Here is a 20251-nt window from a genome sequence, read left to right on the forward strand (position 1 = left end):
GTGTTATAGATATATAGTTATAAGGAGTAATTTTATTAAAGAAAAGATTGTGTAATATGTGCATATAAACTATTCATAATTTTTGAAATTTTTTTTGCCAGGGCACCCAACCCCGACAATGCTGTCCATCCAAAAGTGGCAGTTCTCTATGAGTGCAAGTGAGTGAGCTATAAGTTGCAGCTTTTAAAAAATACTGCTGACACAAGTGTTCCAGTAGTGGTTAGCAGAAGGATTCATACCTAAATATTTAAATTGTTGCTTGCTTATTTTTATTCTGACAGTTAAATTAAATTTTCTTATAGTTAAAGAAGAACAAGAATTAATGGAAGAAATGAATGAAGATGAACCTGTTAAAGCCAAAAAACGGAAGTAAGTAATACTTATAGTTTATGTAATTTAGGTAGATTTTTACCCTTAAAAGATGATTAGGCTACAGTGAGTTCATGATTAGGACAGGTAATGTGTGTGTGTTAGGAAGCAGAAGTTACGATTGCTCTCTTTAGGCCTATGACTAAGCCTTGCTTTAGGTTGTAGAAATGGTGTCCCTTCTGTTTCTAGATGTGGGAGAGTTTTGGTTATTTAAATATGTATTATGAAGCCAAATGACATTATTATGATAAATTGTTTTTAGAAATTCATTACACCTGAATTTTATAAAAAAAACTTTCCTTCCTAATGTAGACCCCAACAGATACCGTTCCCAAAACCTGATAAATGTAGACCCAGACTTCCCTCTCTTTTTATATACTTGTCACTGCACTTAGTCCTTGTATCCGTGGTCATTACTTGTTGAAGAGGGAACCCTTGAGGCTATTATTATTAGAAAGTGCTCTGAGAGAGAGAGAGTGGTATAAACGGAAGCCTTAGTTTGACCAGTGTGCAGTAAAATATGAATGTTACTAATTATGGGGGGTGAATGGGTGGGGTAGAAGGTGTTTGTATATGAGTGGGGGAGGCATGGGACCATTATTTAGCGGCAAGAAGGAAAGTTTGAAGACATTATTATGGATTGGTTTATCATAGTCCTTATCTGAGGACAGATTGAATGCAGCCAAATTATGGCAAAGAAATCAGTAAGACAACCCCTGTTAAGGGTGTTTCTTTTTTTAAAAAAGTTTCTTTATTGGCAACAGTGTTAAAGAAATTAAGATATTAAAGTGTGACTCATAATTGACCACAGTAACAACAGCTGTTTGAAATTTTACAGTTGACTTTTTAGTTCTTGACCAAATGTATTTTTTATTAGTTGTAATCAACTGAATTTGTGTTCTAATAAGAATTTGTGTTAATTATTATAAATGACTGTATTCATTCTGTTTATGTACCATGATTTTGGATGTTCCTACAATGTTAAACTTTTAGGTTGTTTTTAATTGTTTGTTCTTATAGACAACTCTGTAAGGTTTTTAACTGCTTTTATCAGGAGAATGTCAAAGAAGTCCTTTATGTGGATTGCCCGAGCTTCTCTATTTAGGTACAAAGCTAAAAGCCTGTTTTTCCTGGCTTAGTTTTTCTTTTATTTCTTTTATTGAGATAGATAGTGATAGTTTGTATTGTGACATTTTCATTTAGTATAATTCTGTAAAGGTTATTTGTTTTCATTAGTTGTATTTCTTGTCTTTTAACTCTTTATATAAATAGTTCTTAAATAAATTATTATAAGAGGGTATATTGTTTGGCAAATTGCTTTTACCTGTTTGTTTTGTGCATATCTTAGGTCACAGACTATCTCGCTAAGTTCCTGCAGGTCACGGATTATATCTTCTATTTTTGATTCATTCCCTAAATTGCTAAATACCTCTCACCATATTTGTGGGGTAGCCTTAGTTCCATTTAAATCTCCTGGGCTACCTTCATTTCCCTATATAGCATGATTTTGAATTTCCTAATGTTCTGTTTTTCTAATTCCCTTAAGTTTATGCAGGAAATATGAACCAATTTTATTTGTATACAAAGCAGATCGAATTTAAGATGGAAGATCTGCTTTAACACACCTGAATATTACTGAATTACTTTTTTTGATTATTCACATGAATGGGCCTTCTTCATAGGGCAGATGTTTGAGAGGTGACTTAATTTCATGTTCACAATCTCACCTGAGTACTGTACAACAGCAGGGTTGCCCTTAGCCCTGAGGTGCATTTTTGGAGAAACAAGAAGTAGTTTAGTCATTGATGAACAGTTCTAATTCCACCTAACTACTCCGGGGCCTATGTTGCTCTCTGGGACCTGTCCTTCAACTTAAATCTCAACTTATCACCCAGAAAGTGAGTAAAAAAAATGTCAGGTAGGTAAGGTATATATCTCACATAATCCACTTGGCCAAATCTGCAGATATTTTATTTTCAAAATAAATATTTGAGATTAGTAAGACTTTTACCAATTTTTGTTAGATTAAAAATCGTATGCATTTATAATGTAAAAACATTTTGGAAAATACTGTTTTTCCTATATCATTTCAAAAACTAAAAATTATATTCTATGCTGTTTGATTCTAACACTTAGAGTTTATTGCATTATTGGATAAGTTTTGTTTTTAAGTAAGGTCGTTTATTTTGTGTATCAAGTAGTATCAGGGAGAGACAGCATATTAAAGGTATTTTTCTTTCCTAACAATGTAGCCACTGTAACATCGTTAGAAGCTCATTGTAACTTTATTATTATAATGAAAGTTGCTTATCCCTTAGAGTTGATTTGAAAAGCTCAGTATAATTTGTTTTTGCCAAAAATATTCTGCTCAGTAGTGAGTCTTGAATATTCCAGTGATTTTAAGATTTTAGTAAGATTATATATTAATATTTTGTCAGTTGATGCCTGCATTTTCTTTTTTATAGGAGAGACGATAATAAAGACATTGATTCAGAGAAAGAAGCTGCCATGGAAGCTGAAATTAAAGCTGCCCGAGAAAGGGCCATTGTCCCTCTGGAGGCCCGAATGAAGCAGTTCAAGGACATGCTGCTAGAGAGAGGGGTCAGAAAACAATCTTTGGGGGAGATATTTCTGTTTTGTATAAGTAATATAAATATGTCTTGCTAAAAGGTCAAATCTAAGGTTAGTGCTCATGTCGTGGGGGCGGGATAAGGGAAGCCTGTCAAATCACTGTGCTCTTTTTCAGATAGCCGTTTTCTTGGCTAATTATATTATGTTTTAACTAAATGCCATTTTATTATCCTTTTAAGTACAAATAACATTTAACATTTATTGGGTCATTAAATTTTGGTGAGTAATATGACGAGTATTAACATTACAGAATGACGGACTACTCGGGATAGGTAAGGTAAATGTGATTCTTTTAATATCTACAGAATGGCTTTTGGTTAAAGGAGTACTGGTACTTTATGATATTACTATTAATGAAGCTTAATTGAGAAGGGATTTCAACCTTTTGATTATATTCACAGATTCATTTGAGTAAGTAAAATTGTTCAACTTTACATCACAACATTGTTCACAAGATTAGAGCAAGCTTGGGAAATCAAAATGCAAATCTTCAAGGCTTTTTCTGATGTACTGATTTTTAAAATGTCACACAGTAGTAGTTATTTTAATGAGTAATTAAGTGTGTTACTTCTATATAATATAGAAATGTTCAGAGCCAATTAGTGTGGAAATTTGCTTTTGCCTAGCCTCCCACTGCTTGTCATTTATTAGTGATGGAAACTGCAGTATGGTTTTTATTATGTGTCCTTTTTAAGTAGACGTCCCATAGATTTCAAGCAAAAATTATATGACCTTTCAGTTTTTAGAGCCAACTTAATTTATGAGGCAATACATTTTTTTATTTTAAAGGTGTCTGCTTTTTCAACATGGGAGAAGGAGTTGCACAAGATAGTTTTTGATCCTCGGTACTTATTGCTCAATCCTAAAGAGAGAAAACAGGTAAAATGAAAATAACAGTAAGAAATGTATATCCCTTGCCAGCATAACTTTTAAATTGAACCGTTTCATACCTTAGTGACCCTCTGTGTGGACATTTCTGCCTCAGAAATACTTGGATATTTTTGCCATTATGGACATGGCTTTTGCCTCATGAACATTTTGTCCTTACGTTTCATATATACTGATGTTACACAAAGGTTTCAAAATCAGCTCATGTACATTTATTAATTTTTACTGGGCTATTCTTCCAAACTGATAGTTCCAGTGTTTGACCCTTCCCAACTATTATGTGTCAGTGTATACATATATATGTCTGTTGTAGATAGACAAGACTCAGCATGTTTTATCTCACACGCTCTACATATACATCTGTTAAGTGGCAGCTGTTAGGATGTCTTTTCATAATTAACTTAATGGGTACTTCAGGTCTCTACTGAACTAGAATTATAAGAACTAGAGTTGCCTTATTACTGAGCTGCTGTTTATTCCCATTGTGATTCAGTGATATATATTTCATGGTGCATGCTTCCTCTAAAGTATTGCACACTGCGAACTTTTCTGAATTACCTGGACCACCCTGACACTGATCTGTGTAAAACGTTGAGTATGTTGAACCACTTGCTATAGTGCTGTTGAGGTACACAATTGCATTTGGTAGAAGTAGTGTTCATCTTCCATATTTATAATTTAATGGTTGAAATAATTTAGGTCTAATCATAGACTTTTTATGAAAAGAGGAAGTTTACACTATGTCAGAAATGTATTTGAGACTTGAAACAGGAAGACATGACTTTCCATATGTATTTACACCTGTATTTCATGCACAGTAGTCTTTTTTATTTTAAACGCTTTGTGTGTGATGGTCTCATTTTCACTCATTTGATGGCCCTATCAGAACCTGTAAATTAGCCTTGATTTTTTAGTTTTCCCCACTGTGCATTTCAAGTCTTATCAGCACGATCTACCTCCAAAACCTTTTCTAAATCCAACCTCTTATTTACCATTTCCCTCACTAAACCCTAATTCAAAATACTCTGATTGTGGTGCCTAACTGAACTCCTTGCCTCCTCCATTCTTTCTGTCCTCTGTAGTCAAGTTCTTATTCCGCACAGCAGCCAGACTAATCTTAAAATTTAAATGACAAATTAAGGCAGTATTCTGTTGCTTGAAAAATGTGCACTGCTTACTGTTTTAGTTAGAATAAAATTTTCATGGCTGTAAGATTCTCTATATACTCATATCTGCATACTTCTCAAGACTCTTATGTTCATTTATTCACTGACACTGATATGCCTTGGCCAGTACTGGAATATTCTGATGCTTACTAGTCCCTCTTCCTGGAGTGTTCTTCCCCCAGGTGTTTGCATAGCTTACTAAATCATTTATGTTCAGATACTTGCCCAGATGCCTTCTGATTAACCTCTTTGCCTTCATTACTCTCAGTAGCACTCAGAACTCTCATCTAAAATTATTTTACCATCTGTCTTTTCCTACCACAACCTGGGGACTTTCATGTTTGAGAGTTTGCTTAGATGTCTTTGTAGACCCTGACTGCTAATGTTTAAGAACAAGGCACTAAAATGCTCTTTGGGCTCTCTTAGCATCTGGGTGGGCTCTTATGAGTTTTGGCTTTACTGTAGAACAGTGGTTCTCAACCAGGGTTTTTTTTACACTGGAGGACATCTTAGTTTGCCCCAGTGAGGGAGGGCTGCTGGCATCTGTTGGCCAGGGATGCTTCTGAACATGGTCTGGTCAGTGCTGAGGTTGAAAACTGCCTTTCTGTGGGATGATTTCAGCTGGTTTATTGAGATCCTCTAGAGCAGGTCATTTTTAAGCTGGTGAGATCCTGGATAAGGACTGTGTCTTGATAACGTATGTTTTCTCAATCTAGTACGCCTCAATCCTAATTTATGTTCTCGCAGTCCAGAGACGATTTTGCCTTTTAGAGGAAGGGTCAGCAAAATTTTAACAAAGGATTAGATAATAAATACTTTAGGTTTTGTGGGCTATGTGGTCTCTGTCATAATTGGTAACTCTGCTGTTGTAATGTGAGAACACCTGTAGATTTATGTAAAGGAATGAGTAGACACTGAAATTTGAATTTCATTTAATTTTATGTGTAATTAAGTTTTCAATTTTTCCCCCACCTTTAAAAATATCAGAACTCTTCTTGGGCTGTATAGAAACAGGCAGCAGGCCAGATTTGGCCAACAGATTGTGATTTGCTAACCCTTGCTTTCTAAAATCACTCCTTGCCTTTTACTGAGTTTCAAAAGTGCCCCAGATACATAAAGTTGGCAAGGGGGATCTAGTGATTAAACTGCTTTTTCAAAATCTTTGTTATAGCTGTACTGTGTCCTTACTTCATGGGTGTCTGGTGCTGTCAATTCTTGAGCTAGTGAAGGAGTCTCTGATTTTAAAAACTGGTTTCTTGGTTTCCTGACTGCTGGTTTAGAGTCAGCTTTCTCTTGTCTGCCAAATCCTTTATTGCCTCTCTATGTGCTTTTCTTTTTTTCTTCCATATGCTTTCCAAGTTCCCAGAGTTGCTGTTTCTTTTCCCCCATTTCTCTGTTCTTATTGATTTGTAACTTTAAAAAGGAGATCCTCTATCGTCATTTTATTGTTTCAAGAAAGCAGGAAATAGATATGTATGTTCAGTTCATAATCTTGACTGTACATTATTAAATGGAGAAAAATACATAGAATATATGTATTCTATGTATATACATACATATATATATGTATGCATGATTATATTTTGGTGAAAATAATTATATCTTAAAGAGAAGCACAGAAATAAAATTCCAGTGTAGATTCCATCCATATTGTTAATGTTTTTTCTAAAAGGGATTTGTGAAGACTGTGATTTCTCTTTAACTGTTTATATTGCTTAAAATTTTAAAAATAAACCTGTACTCAGTTTGTAGACAGGGAAAAGGGCTTTTAACTTTTTAATTCTGGAAGCCTAAACACAAGACTTGTATGGTTGTATAATTCTGTCAATTGAAGCTTTAAAGTTGAGATTTGCTATAGATCATTGGCATATAATTGAGTTACCTGTAATTAATATATTTTTCCTATTTGGGGACAGATATTGACATAGCATTTTTTTTCCATAGATTCTATAGTTTGGTATTTAGAGTACCAATATGAAAGACTGACATCAATTTGTGTTTTTTTTGTAATAGGTATTTGATCAGTATGTAAAGACCAGGGCAGAGGAAGAACGCAGGGAAAAGAAAAACAAAATAATGCAAGCCAAGGAGGATTTCAAAAAAATGATGGAGGAAGCAAAATTTAATCCGAGGTATATGGTTTATTACTGTCAAATATCAAAGCATGTATGTATTTTCTCCTAGATCAGTTAAAATATATATATATATCTTTTGTATTTGGGGACATGAAAAGCTTCTTGTTTGATTATTGATTTCTGGCTTTCCAAGAATCTTCTTTCTTAATACATTTTCTTTGGAGGATTCCTGGTACTGGTTCCTGAGGCACTGGTTTTGAAGAAAGTACCTTGTTTTAAAAGATTCTCTTTGAGAATAAGTTTCTTTCTCTGAAACTAGTAAATGATTAAAAATCTACTGTCTTCTTAAAGATTTACACATAATAAATTGCAGAGCAGGGACATTATTTTGATTGAATTGAAATAATGTAGGATCATTTTAAAAATTTCTAAATGTGTTGATGATTGTTCAACACTTTTAATTGATTGTTAATATATATTGAATATATATGATGGCTGAAGAAAAGGAGACATTTTAAACTTATGTGCTTAGGATTATAATACCATCATCAATTATTGGATATTTTAGATATATGAACTTATGCATATATGCTGTTAAAGTAACTTGCATATGTATGTGTGTATTATTACCACGTTAAATCTTCAAAACAGCCAATATGATTTAGGTCCTCATATCCTATCTATTTTAGAAATAACGAAAGTAAGCTTTATACACATTAGGTCACTTGACTGAGTGGATGTGGAATTTCAACTAGATTCCAGTATTTTAAATTGCTATGAATATCCCAGAATATGGAGAATTTCTGAACTATGGGGTAGAATCATGGAATCTCTGGGTTAAATGGTACTGTTTAAGGGTAATAGAGTTTCAGACTCTCCAGGAGATCTTGGGCTTTTTTCTTAATCAAAAGAGTAGAAATTCATGGGTCCGTGTAGTTGTGACTGTTATAAAATATTTTTTGGAAGGTAGTTGAAGTGGTATTACATATTAGAGATTAGTAATTTTCTTGGATATTGTAATTATGGTAGAAAAAGGATTTACTCTCAGGAGATGCATGCTGAAATATTTATTGATGGAATTTCATGATGTCTACAGGTTACTTCCAAATGATTCAGCAGAATATATCCATAAAAACCCTTTATGGATCTGGGAATAATTGAGACTCCAATGAGATTTCTCTGTTGTAGATTTGAAAAGTTAAATCTTGCTGTATCACAGTACCCTACTAATATTGTTTTGGGGCAGATAAAATTGTTTGAGTGATTTTTACTATGCAGGTTATATCAGAAAGTAAAGCCATCAGGCACAGAACTTGAAGTCTTAGCACTTGGGGCATTGGGCTGTATTGCTAAATTGATGCATTTGACACTGGCATAGAGATTAGGACCCATTTTAGTAAGTAGGAAACAAAGAGGAAAAACTTACTAAAGTTGAGAAAATACCATCCATAGACTTCCTTTGAATTGGGAAAAGACCACAAGCACAGAACTCTAAAGCACTGGAGTTTATTCCAAGGGAAGGAATGACTGGGAAGAATTACCTAACTTTAGTGCCTTTTTTTTCTATGTCTTTTTTCTTTTTTGTTGGAAATTTCAGGTGTACTTCCTATGGTTAACTTTGAGTCATTATTACTCTTTCTCATCCATTATCACCAAAAACTATCCACCTAACTCTTTTCTGTAAAGAACTTTTATGCCATGTTTGTTATAAAGTATGTAGCAAAATGCTATTATAAATCCTTTGCAATAGCATTTTTGGAGTTAAAAGATGAGTCATATGAAAACATCTTTATGGAATCTAATGCTAAAACTTCATTTTAGTCTGTTCTGATAAAAAAAAAATTTACTACCTTTTTTTTTAAACCTATTTTAAGTAGTAGAAATATGTATTAAATAATTGAATTCTCACTTCATTGATTTTACATTTTTAAGAAGTTTGTTCTTTAATCATAGTAATACTTTGTCTTAAAATTATAAAGTAGGGTACCTAAGAAAATAGATTTATTGGACTTAATCTTTGTTTTAATACATGAGATAAAGTGTTTTATTTTTGTATTGATATAGATAGTTTTTAAAGGGAAAAGTAAGTTTTATTTTTCACCTCCAAAAATAAGCTAAACATGGGGAGCATTTGAATTCTTACTATATATAATAAGGTGAAAAGCTTCAGATATTGAAACATATCCAAATACATGAAAGCTTTAGAAATGCTTCTTTTATTCATGGAAAAACTTCTTTAATACTTAGTTTCATTGTCCCTCATAGACTTGATTTTCCATATCTCTGCTGAAGCTACATAATTGTTCATCCATTAAGATCATGTTTTAAATTCTTCGAACATATTTTTATTTAATTCTTCCAATATAATTATAGTAGTTTAAAAGATTTGTCTATACCTCAAACAACATCTGTGTATCTTGGGTTTCTTTCTGTTGCTTAAAGTTTCCCCCCCTCCTGTGAATCACGTTTCTTTGTATGTATTGTGAGTTTTAATTGAATATTGAAAATTTTGGAATAATAGGTAGAGACTGTTACCTTCCTCTCAAGAGTGTGGATTCTTGTTTTAGCAGGCAGTTCAGTTACAGGCTGATCACTTTACTTTTAGGTTTGATTTTATGCTGTTACTGTCAATCTCAGAAAGTGGGAATTGTTTTTGTCAAACTTCCAGCTTTGTCTCCCTGTGGATCTTTTGTGGGTTTTGTTGTCTTCATATTGTTCTTTTTCCAGCACTTCTTAGTGTCTAGTGTCTCTTTTTTGCTCTTAAGTATGTAGCAGTTTGGTACACAGAGTAGTTTTTCTGCTGTTTTATAGCTTGGTCTTGGCTGTCTACTTACTCATGGGGAATTTCTAAATGGTATTTTTCTGGGGTACCTTCTTTCTACAGCTTCTTCCTCTGCCATTTTTTTTAGCACCCCCAACTCTGATCTTTGCTACTTCTAGCTCGTGCGGATCACTGTACTCTTTTTGGACTCTAGCTGTTTGCATTTTGGGAAATTGTCCTGAGGCAGAGGGCCATGGGGCTTCTTACAGTTTTACTCTACCTGTTGTCCAGTACTTGAAATCAATTGCCTCATATATTTTGTCTGGTTTTATAGTTGCTTTTGGAGGGAGAGCTAATTCAGGAAGAGTTACTCAGTCTCATCTTAGAGTGGAACTAAATGAACTCTGATGTTTCTTGAAATACACAGATTTTTTGCTCTCCGATGTCTGTCCCCCTAACATCATGCTGATAGTAATACAAATCTCTAACCACGTTTTCACTCTTTAGCCCTTTTACTCCTTTCTGTTGGTAGGTGTTGGGACTCATTGTCTTGTTGGCACATACTCTTATTGGGAAGATGATATCATCTGTTCCTTTCTTTAAGTAGAAATAGCTCTACCAAAGTTAGCACACTTGCCATTTTGTTGCAGAGTTACATTTAGTGAATTTGCAGCCAAGCATGCTAAAGATTCAAGATTTAAAGCAATTGAAAAGATGAAAGATCGAGAAGCCTTGTTTAATGAATTTGTGGCAGCTGCAAGGAAGAAAGAGAAAGAAGATTCGAAGACGAGAGGTGAGAAGGTAAGAAGGTTTTTAGTTCCAGTGGTGTGGTTAATGGGAGTATGAATGGGAAGGGACTAACCTGGTGCTGTTTCTAATCTCATTCATGGGCATAAATATTAAGTTGGCTAAAAGGTTCATCTGGTTTTTCTGTAGCATTGTATGTATGGAAAAACCCAAACAAACTTTTTGGCCAACCCAATAACAAGATCCATATTTACTGTCTAGCTTTTAAAGTTAACTTTTACAGTTGTTTATATGTGTGTGTTTCACTGCTTCCATAATGCACAGTTAGTAATGTCACTAAACTGCATAGATTTCCTTTGTATTTTATTAATTCTAAGATGCCCATTAAATCCAGAACTGGTTATTAGGCCGTTCACTGGTGCTTGCCTGCTAACATTTCAAGGTTCTTCATAGGCAGTAACATTTAAATTTTTCAAAAAGCATCTTTATATTTTTTTTGCCCTCTAAAAGATAGCATTTTAGTGACTTTCTAATCTTTTAGTAAACATACCTTACATATGAATTATTGCTTATCAGAATTAAAGGTCAGCTATTAAAGATTAATGAATTCCAAATGTCATTTGATAGCGGTGTCACAAATGAAGAGGAGCACACCACTGGGGAGGCACACTAGTAGGGAGGTGGCACCAGTGGTGCGTGAACCATCAAAACATGCAGCCTCTCCTCAGTGACACTGTGTGCTTTTGAATGGAGAAAAAGAGCCTCTGAAGCTTTATTATTCTTGACATTTAAAATTGCCTCTTATTCCAGAGAGTTAAAATATTTCAAATTCTATTAAGAAATGTTGTTGTGGAAATACCACTCTTGTAGAAAAGAAGCCTCTTTAATTGAACAATAACAACAGTATTAAGTGAAATAACTTTTGTCAGAAATAATTGAAATTTCCTGATTATGTGATTTATTATGCTTCATGGTAGATTTTTCCAGAATCATTTCACTATTAACTTTTTTGGGAGTAAATGATGGTGCTTCTCAGAGGAAGATTGAGTTTTACTTAAGCATTTTGTCTGTTGAATTAGAATCATGTCAATGAATTGTTTGCTACAATTGACTTTTAGTAAGAACTTCCTGATATCATATGATTGCTTTTAAACAAATTGAATGTTTTTGCATTTATAACTGATACTCTTTCTCTAAGCATGTTTTTTGATAGCTATTTAATGTATTGTTTTATAACAAGTGAATAGACTTTACAGTTTTGTGCTGTGTGGCCTGTCAGTCGGTTTGGTCTGACAGCTGTTCAGTTACTGATAATGTAATTCTCTGATGAGGAAAGAATTGGCATCTCCCTGGTGGCTCAGATGGTAAAGAATCTGCCTGTAGTGCAGGAGACTTGGGTTCAGTCCCTGGGTTGGGAAGATTTCCTGGAGAAGGGAATGACTATCCACTCCAGTATTCTTGCCTGGAGAATTCCATGAACAGAGGAACCTGGCGGGCTGCAGTCCATGGGATCGCACAGAGTTGGACACACAATAAGCAACACTTCGTTACACTTGTGTGGTGCTTTTAGCCTTATGTGGTTCTGGTACATTACTTTTGGAGAGGGGGGGATCTTTTTTCTTATAAAGTAGTGAGAGTTGTGTCCAGAATGTGTTAATTAAAATAAGACATTAAATAAACATTACATCTGGAGAAGGTGATGGCACCCCACTCCAGTACTCTTGCTTGGAAAATCCCATGGATGGAGGAGCCTGGTAGGCTGCAGTCCAAGGGGTCGCTAAGAGTTGGACACGACTGAGCAATTTCAGTTTCACTTTTCACTTTCATGCATTGGGGAAGGAAATGGCAACCCACTCCAGTGTTCTTGCCTGGAGAATCCCAGGGTCGGTGGGGCCTGGTGGGCTGCCGTCTATGGGGTTGCACAGAGTCGGACACGACTGACGCGACTTAGCAAAAACATCTAAATAAACAATTATTCAGCTTTGTTTTCTTTTGATTGTAAAATTTGAATTCTCTAAAGGTTTAGCCTTTTTCCCTTTGGGGGAAAAATAGGAAATTACTAAAGTGAAACTTTTCTTAGCCAATTTAAAGAATGCAAAGTCAATTACTAACTAGGTATTGAAAGTAGAGGTTTAAATGTATTATATTCTAATTTGAGAAGTATCTGGCTAATGAAGTTTTATCTCTTCATGACTGCTGCTGTATATTCTTATGAAGTATATTGGCAGTACATTAAAAATCTTTTTTAGTATTTATTTACTTTTGTCTGTGCTGAATCTTTGTTGCTGCACGCGGGCTTTCTCTAGACTCAGCAAGTGAGGGCTACTCTAGTTGTGGCACGTGGGCTTTTTGTTGCAGTGGTTTCTCTTGCAGAGCAAAGGCTCTAGGGTACATGGGATTGACAGTTGCTCCTCGCAGGCTTCCTTGTCCCACATCGTGTGGAATCTTCCCAGGCCTGGGATCAAACCCATATTCCTTGCATTAGCAGGAGGATTCCTTACCACTGGACCACCAGCGAAGTCCTGAAGTACATTTTTTAATTGCATTTTAACTGTGTATGATTGAATAGTAAACTGATACATTGGAATTTCTTTGTTCTAACTGGCTTTGTAACAGATAATTGAGTCAATAGCTGAATAGTAGTAATTGAAAGGTAATTTACTTGCTGAGTCAAAACTCATGAATGATACTGACTTTTGGTGAAATACTTTTTTTCTCTTTAATTGGGATTTTCAGACTAGAGTGCAGTCATCATTTTCATGTAGCTTTCATGGGTAGTTTTATTTAAGAAATGCCCCTAAAACTTGTACTGGGTGGTTTTGTTTACCAGAGTAGCTACCCTTGCGTTTTTGTTTGTTTGATAATAATTTTATTATTATTATTTTAATCAATTTTTATTAGTATTTCAAATAATTTATTTTTGGGCACAGCAGATTTGAAGTTGCATATAATGGGGTTAATCCTTTTGTAAAGTTGGCATTTTTCTCTCTTCCCTCTCTTTCAAATTACCTGCTAAACAATTTTTGTTACAGTGCACTTGACTGAGGAGACTATTTCTCCCTTAACTTAACAGCTTAGTTGGTAAGATGCTTTCATTTTTAGAGAGAGGAAAATAGGGACAATAGGGTCTTGAATTGTTGCTAATGATAATTGACATTTTATAGTTTAGAAGGATTCTTATTTGATGCAGCTTAGCTATTTTATTAACATAAATTTTGCCTTCTGGGAATTTAGTGTTCATTGTGTCATATACAAAGTAGATAAATGAACAGAAAAATTGTTACATTGCTATTACATCAAGTTGCTATCTAGAAATCCTGGGTTTATGAGTTGTTTCTTATTAAAACAAAGTCAAGATCAGAGTTCCATGAGTGGAGAAATTCACTGAATAGTTCTTATCTTTTAGAAAATTCTCTAATACAGAAGCTCTGTTTCTTATAACCTTACAAGTGTTTGCCAAAGAGGACATCCACCTCCCTTTTAATCCTCTTTTAGGAGAAACGAAGTTACAGGGAGAAGTGAGGGTTGAAATAGACCTAAGGAATGATTCATTTTATTTTGTGCCCCCACAGAAATTCTGTTTCCATTCCTAATTTCTCATTCCTTTGTTCAGATGGGGAGACAGCATATTTAATCCCTACGGGGAAGAGAGGATCTTGACGTGGTCAGAATCCTCTGCTGAAATGAGTTTAGCTACCTCAGATGTCTTTGCTGGTAACGATACACAATAACCTAAATGAGACTGAATTTTAAAATGGATCCTCAAAGTGCATAGAAACAAATGCTTGTTTATTTTCTTCTTCTCGTATTAAAAAATAAAAAATACAAGTTGGAAGAGGCTTTCTAAGTATTGCACATGTTGACACTAAAGGATTGATATATAATATCTTTAGTATAATGTTACTAATTTGGTACTTAATTTGTTAAGAACATAATTTCATTGACACATATTCTGGTGAAGGCATACATGTTTAATGGCTAAAAACTGCAAGAAATCTGAATATAGGTTTTTTGTTTTAGAAATGACTAATTATAGAAATTATATAGTTTTCTTATACATATAAAGGTAAAAACATTGCTCTTTTTTAAAAGCAAAATATAAAAGTTTATTTTTTGTTTTTACACTTTTGACAGTAAGTTTCAGATTTGTAATAAGGCTTGCTGTTTGGGTGCAGCTGTTTGCAAATTCCTCTATTAATTTTAACAGTTGTATTAATGTACTTTTAAAAATATTCTTACCATATTGATGTTGAAGTATTTTTGCCATTTGTTCATAAGCCTGAATTTTAATTTCATAGAAGAGCAGTTCTGATACTTTTTTTTTTTAACTAAAATTTCACTTTAAATGTATTAAATTATTCTCATCTTTAAGGTCAGTGAGCTTTGTTCTAGTTGTAAATCTTTATGAAGAATTTCTCATGGCATATTGTTTTCCTCCCACCTTACACCTGTTTTGAAATATAGATTAAGTCGGATTTCTTTGAACTACTATCTAATCATCACTTGGACAGTCAGTCTCGATGGAGCAAAGTAAAAGACAAAGTAGAAAGTGATCCACGTTACAAAGCAGTGGATAGTTCATCCATGAGAGAAGACCTCTTCAAACAGTACATTGAAAAAATAGCCAAGGTAACCACTGTGTTTACTTTTATGGTAACCATGGAATAGTAAAATTGTTAATTGCATTATAAAGGTATTTGCTACTTCTTCAGGGTTTAGAATTTTCTTGTTGGTGTTCCTAATAGAACCTTTAGTAATTAATTTTGGAACAAGTGTTTAGGTATATTCTTGGTAAAAACTAGGTTTGAAACCTTATATTTGGCAAACTAGTTATTCTGTGGGGTCATATGTTAATGGAGATGGTAATTTCACTTTTACAGAATTTAGACTCAGAAAAAGAAAAGGAGCTTGAAAGGCAAGCCCGCATTGAGGCAAGCCTTCGAGAACGAGAGAGAGAGGTTCAGAAGGCTCGTTCAGAACAAACAAAAGAAATAGATCGAGAGAGAGAACAGCACAAACGAGAAGAAGCTATCCAGAATTTCAAGGCTCTTCTGTCTGATATGGTATATATTACTGTTTTGCTTTTTTCTGTAAAATATTGGGTATTAGAAATCTTTTATATTACCTCATTAGTGGACATTTGAATATTCTTTAAATTGACTCAGAGTTGTAATTTAGTAAGTTACCTATAAAGTATTTTAAAATTGAGTACTTGATATTAACACCAATAGAATAGGAAATCCTAGTTATTTAATATTTTCAGAAGTTTGATGTTTTGTATTTGTAAAATTTCATAATCTTTTAGTCTCAGAGCGTTTAAAAAATTGTCCTTGATGAAGTCATCTTAAATCATCATACACTTGCATGGGACTTAAAAAAAAATCCTCCTGTATTACCCAGGTTGTTCAGATATGTAGGGTTTTTTGTCCCTACAGTGAATGCCCTCAGGCCACCCTGCTGTTCTGCTTGCTTTTTCCTCCTTGTCACTGTCTCTCCTACTATTTGTTTTAACAAGGCTCCTCTCATCACTCCTGTTGCTTTCTCTGATTTCTTCCCTTGCTTCTGCTGGTCGGTTTTCAGTGACCTTTCTGTTTCCTGCGCAGTTACAGTTGTTTACTGTTTTCTCTCCCTGCCTCTGCTTCCCCCAGATTCATCCTCTTTATTGCAATCACAGAAATCTTTGTAAAAGGCACATCTGATTCTTGTCACTCTCCCTGTTGCTTGAAGAGAGTGAAGGTCCTTGCTACTCCTGGCAGTTCTTTTTCATTTTGTATTCCCAGTGCCAAGCTCAGTGTTCACTTGACATGTTTTTAGGTACTTGTTTTTTTTGGTAAATAAATGTTTTTATGTCTTTCTTCTTTATTACTTTTTTTTGTCTTTTCAGCATCCAGTATTTCTTAGCGTTGGCAGCAGTGTGACTTAACTTGTAATGCTGTTGCTATCCATGAAGCATGCCTTTCTGCTGGTTGCTGACCCAGCCAGAGCTATCACGTTGTCTGTTCTCTTATCTTCTTAATGATGTTCATTTCTGCTTTATGTGCAAGTGTCACTTCCAGGATATAGTTAAGTCCCAATTTGACCTTAAGAAATCTTTTTTTCCTTTGGTCTGGTGAGCTGCTTATGCTGTAAGACAGTCTATTTCCTCTCTTATTTATATCCATTTCTACTACTAGAAGTTGGTAAGATCTTCAGTAAAGTACCTAGGAACTTAAAGTTCTTAGGGACCATGGTTTATGGGAGATAACTTCTCTTTATCCTTCTTACCTCTCAGCCCATACTATATAGATTAGATGTGCTCTAGGAGATGAGATTTCTGGTTTTAAAGAAGTAGATTTTCAGTTACTGTTTGGCTAAGACGGAGTCATCAGAAGCTTTTTTTATTAAGTGTATTGTTCCTAAACAAAATAAATGAGTCTTTTATTGATGAAATATTAAAAAATAAGTTTGTCTTGGGTGATAGATAGCATTCTCTGTTTTTAGGTACGTTCTTCAGATGTGTCCTGGTCTGATACTCGGAGAACTCTACGGAAAGATCACCGCTGGGAATCTGGATCCTTGTTGGAAAGAGAGGAGAAAGAGAAGCTTTTTAATGAACACATTGAAGCACTTACCAAAAAGAAGAGGGAGCACTTTAGGCAACTTTTGGATGAAACTTCTGCAGTAAGAGTCTTCTACTTTTCTGCTCTAATCTGGATGAATCTTTGTTAATAATTCCTATAAGTAAAACACTGATGTGATTTTTAATGTCATTGTCTTTAGAACTATTACTGAAGTTCATGGGTTTTATGGCTCTTCTCTGAGTTTTTTAAGTAAAATGGTACTCTTACTATTTAGAACTTACTTCATTTTTATTTTGTATTCCCAGTGCCAAGTTCATATGTCCTCCCTTAGTAATTCCAGATGTTCTTATCTGTGTGTGAACATTGATGCTTCCTGATGATAGATTTAATAGATCCCTTCCTTTGCTCTATTTTCAGTTTGGTACCTTAGTCCCCTTGTTTGGCAGTTTGTGCTCTCTGCAGGTTTTGCTCCTATTTGATCTCTTTTTTGGTGGTGGTTTCTTTAGAAGTTATGATATTGCCCATGCAGATACAGGGTTTGCAGTTAATTGTCATAGGTCACCTTGACAGTATGGCCATGAAAATAACTTGTGGCAAGCCAACAGAAATTGCATTAAAGCTGCCTCCCTCTCCCTCACTGGTCCCATTACACTTGGGCCTAACGAGAGATTGCAGATCATTGTGTGATATGATGTATGCATGTGCTGCAGTACCACCCCTCAAGAAAAGTCAGTTCTGTTTTTTTATTCACTTGTCTTTCAAAGATTACCTTAACATCCACGTGGAAAGAAGTTAAAAAAATCATTAAGGAAGATCCTCGGTGCATTAAATTCTCCTCCAGTGACAGGGTAAGAAAATTTTGTCTTGAGATTTACTTTCAGTTTATAAATACTAATTGGGTGCTTAATCAGCAGCACTAGTATCTTGACTAAAATAAAGTTGATGGTTTTAAGTGAATAATGTTTAGATGTATGAGAAATAAATCTTGAGTTTTAAGTTTATATTTTCTTTCTTGTATGATATCATTAGCAAGACAACACAAGAGGAACTTTAAAATTTTAATCCTTGAGTTTAAACCTGATCCTTGGGTTTAAACCTGTGTTTGGGGATCTTCTAAAAGATTTAATGAAGCTGTAGTTTTTATTTATTGTATAGTCAGGTCCCACTAGATATATTCAGGCTGGCAATTGGTGCTAGGCTACCAAAAGTGCTTAACTCTTACAACCACGCTAGCAGAAAAACGTAACATGATCTCTAGTTCTTAATGTCCCAGAAACTTAGGGGAACCTCAGCTGTGTGAACCTTGTAGAAGCCCTCTTCTGGTACACTCTGACTCCGCTGTAGGAAAATAACTCACCAGGAGTCTGAATTAGTGAATGATGTCAAGGAAAGTGTAGCTTATTCCCGTCCATTTTGTCCCTCGGTGTTCATATTTTCCTTCTTCCCATTATTATCCGTCCTGGTTGGTTTCTTTAGGTCTAGAGTTCAAAAAGCCCATGATCTAATATTCTTCCCCCTCCTACTCCATTAAATTTTAGATGTATGGACCACAAAATATACATGATTGGAAAAGTATGGTAGACAGATAGCTGAGAGATCCATGCAGTCAGTTTCTTTAACTTTTCTGATTGTTTAGAATTAATCATACCTTTTTAAAGCTCGGAGTTCCTGCGTGTCTTTGCTGGTCCCTTACTAAGCTCTCTTACTGAGCTAAATGCTCAGTTGAGCTTACTAAAGTTCTGAGTATTACTTTATAAATTATGCCACATTATTTTTGTGCTTGAAGATATACAGTCTTTAGGAATGTACATTTAACTCTTAATTTCTGTATTTTTAAGAGTGTCTACCACCTGAAGTTGTGATGAAGGGTAAAGGAGATATTTTATAAAAGCCTCAGCACAGTGTAGCATGTAGCAAGCCCCCAATATATGATTATAACATAAACCATACGTTAGCTGCTACTAATATATGGTTTCTTATTCTTGCTTTTTACCTTTAAAGTGTACACTGAAGATTTTACTTTTAATGAATGTTGCATGAACAGAAATGTGTCTTACTGCTTTTGAATTATTTTATGTTGTGACTTATCGGTCATTAGTTTAATAAATAATTGATCATAATTCTGGAATTAGTGGAATTTTCCCCCTAATCTTACTGTCTTTTTGCAGAAAAAACAAAGAGAGTTTGAAGAATACATCAGAGACAAATACATCACAGCCAAAGCTGACTTCAGGACACTTTTGAAAGAGACCAAATTTATAACATATAGGTATGTGCAATGAAATGTTTCATATCGCCAGTCATTGTCTTTACTAGTCCTACTCTGATGGCCAAGCATACTTTGCATTCACACACATGGTGACATTGTTAATTTTTAGGAATAAGAAGAAGCCAACTTTTCTCAAAGGCTGAATACAGCCCATATTTACCTTTTTTTTTTTTTTTTTTTTTTTAAGAAAGGGCCCAGATGTTAATTCTTATTTTGCGTTACCCACCCATCTATTTTTTAAACACTCTTTTGTTTTTACTTCACTGCTTTTTCAGAAGTATTTTCAAATACATAAAAATTGTATTTCATGAAGAGACTTAAAAAAAAAAATCTTTCACTGTCAATTATCTTTCCTCCTCTGAAGACTAAATATTTAGTGTGTTCATTCTAAAGCTTGAAATCATCCTATTTAAACTCAGCAAATGCATTTTTTCTCAGATGAAAGCAGTTTGCTGGATACTTTTAAATTAAAACTTCAAAATTATAAAATCAGCACTTTAAAACAAGATTTTGCTGTAACATCCCCAATAGTTCCCCACTCCCTAACAAGTTGTCATCGGGAAAACAGTTTTATATCGCTTAGCAGTCAGTGTGCAGGAAACTTTTGTTTCATGCTCCAACTTTTCTTATAAGAGAAAAATTTGAAACATCTTAATGAAGGGTATGCACGGGAGGATAGATAGTGCTGAGGGTGTGGTTTTTAGGATTTTGTCATTGGATTTTTTGGTCAGGATCCTTAATGTTTTGCATCAGCTTGGGCTTTTAAATTAGATGTGAAGTAAGAC

At 34.4% G+C, this 20251-nt stretch overlaps 1 protein-coding gene across 29 annotated transcripts in view; it reads left to right on the forward strand.

The window, feature by feature from the left end:
* The window catches only part of TCERG1 (transcription elongation regulator 1), a 51811-nt gene that overhangs the window by 30090 nt on the left and 1470 nt on the right, over positions 1–20251 (forward strand). For 15 of the 29 annotated variants that reach the window (XR_015168556.1, XR_015168558.1, XR_015168560.1 and 12 more), the window contains 12 exons: positions 102–158; positions 303–369; positions 1424–1474; positions 2835–2970; positions 3790–3879; positions 7068–7186; positions 10541–10691; positions 15102–15266; positions 15518–15700; positions 17118–17297; positions 17962–18045; positions 19366–19466. Coding sequence is in view for 21 of the 29 variants with exons in the window: in XM_086413676.1 (XP_086269802.1) it covers positions 102–158; positions 303–369; positions 1424–1474; positions 2835–2970; positions 3790–3879; positions 7068–7186; positions 10541–10691; positions 15102–15266; positions 15518–15700; positions 17118–17297; positions 17962–18045; positions 19366–19466 (1384 nt within the window). In the remaining 8 variants the exon portion in view is untranslated. Of the gene's footprint in view, positions 1–101; positions 159–302; positions 370–1423; positions 1475–2834; positions 3052–3789; positions 3880–7067; positions 7187–10540; positions 10692–15101; positions 15267–15517; positions 15701–17117; positions 17298–17961; positions 18046–19365; positions 19467–20251 lie in introns of those variants that run through there. The other 14 variants (XR_015168557.1, XR_015168559.1, XR_015168561.1 and 11 more) reach the window with 2 other exon arrangements.

This window comes from Bos grunniens, chromosome 7 (assembly GCF_055505025.1).
Source record: "Bos grunniens cultivar Pamir isolate PY7600 chromosome 7, Bosgru_T2T1.0, whole genome shotgun sequence".
NCBI classification, from domain to species: Eukaryota; Metazoa; Chordata; class Mammalia; order Artiodactyla; family Bovidae; genus Bos; species Bos grunniens.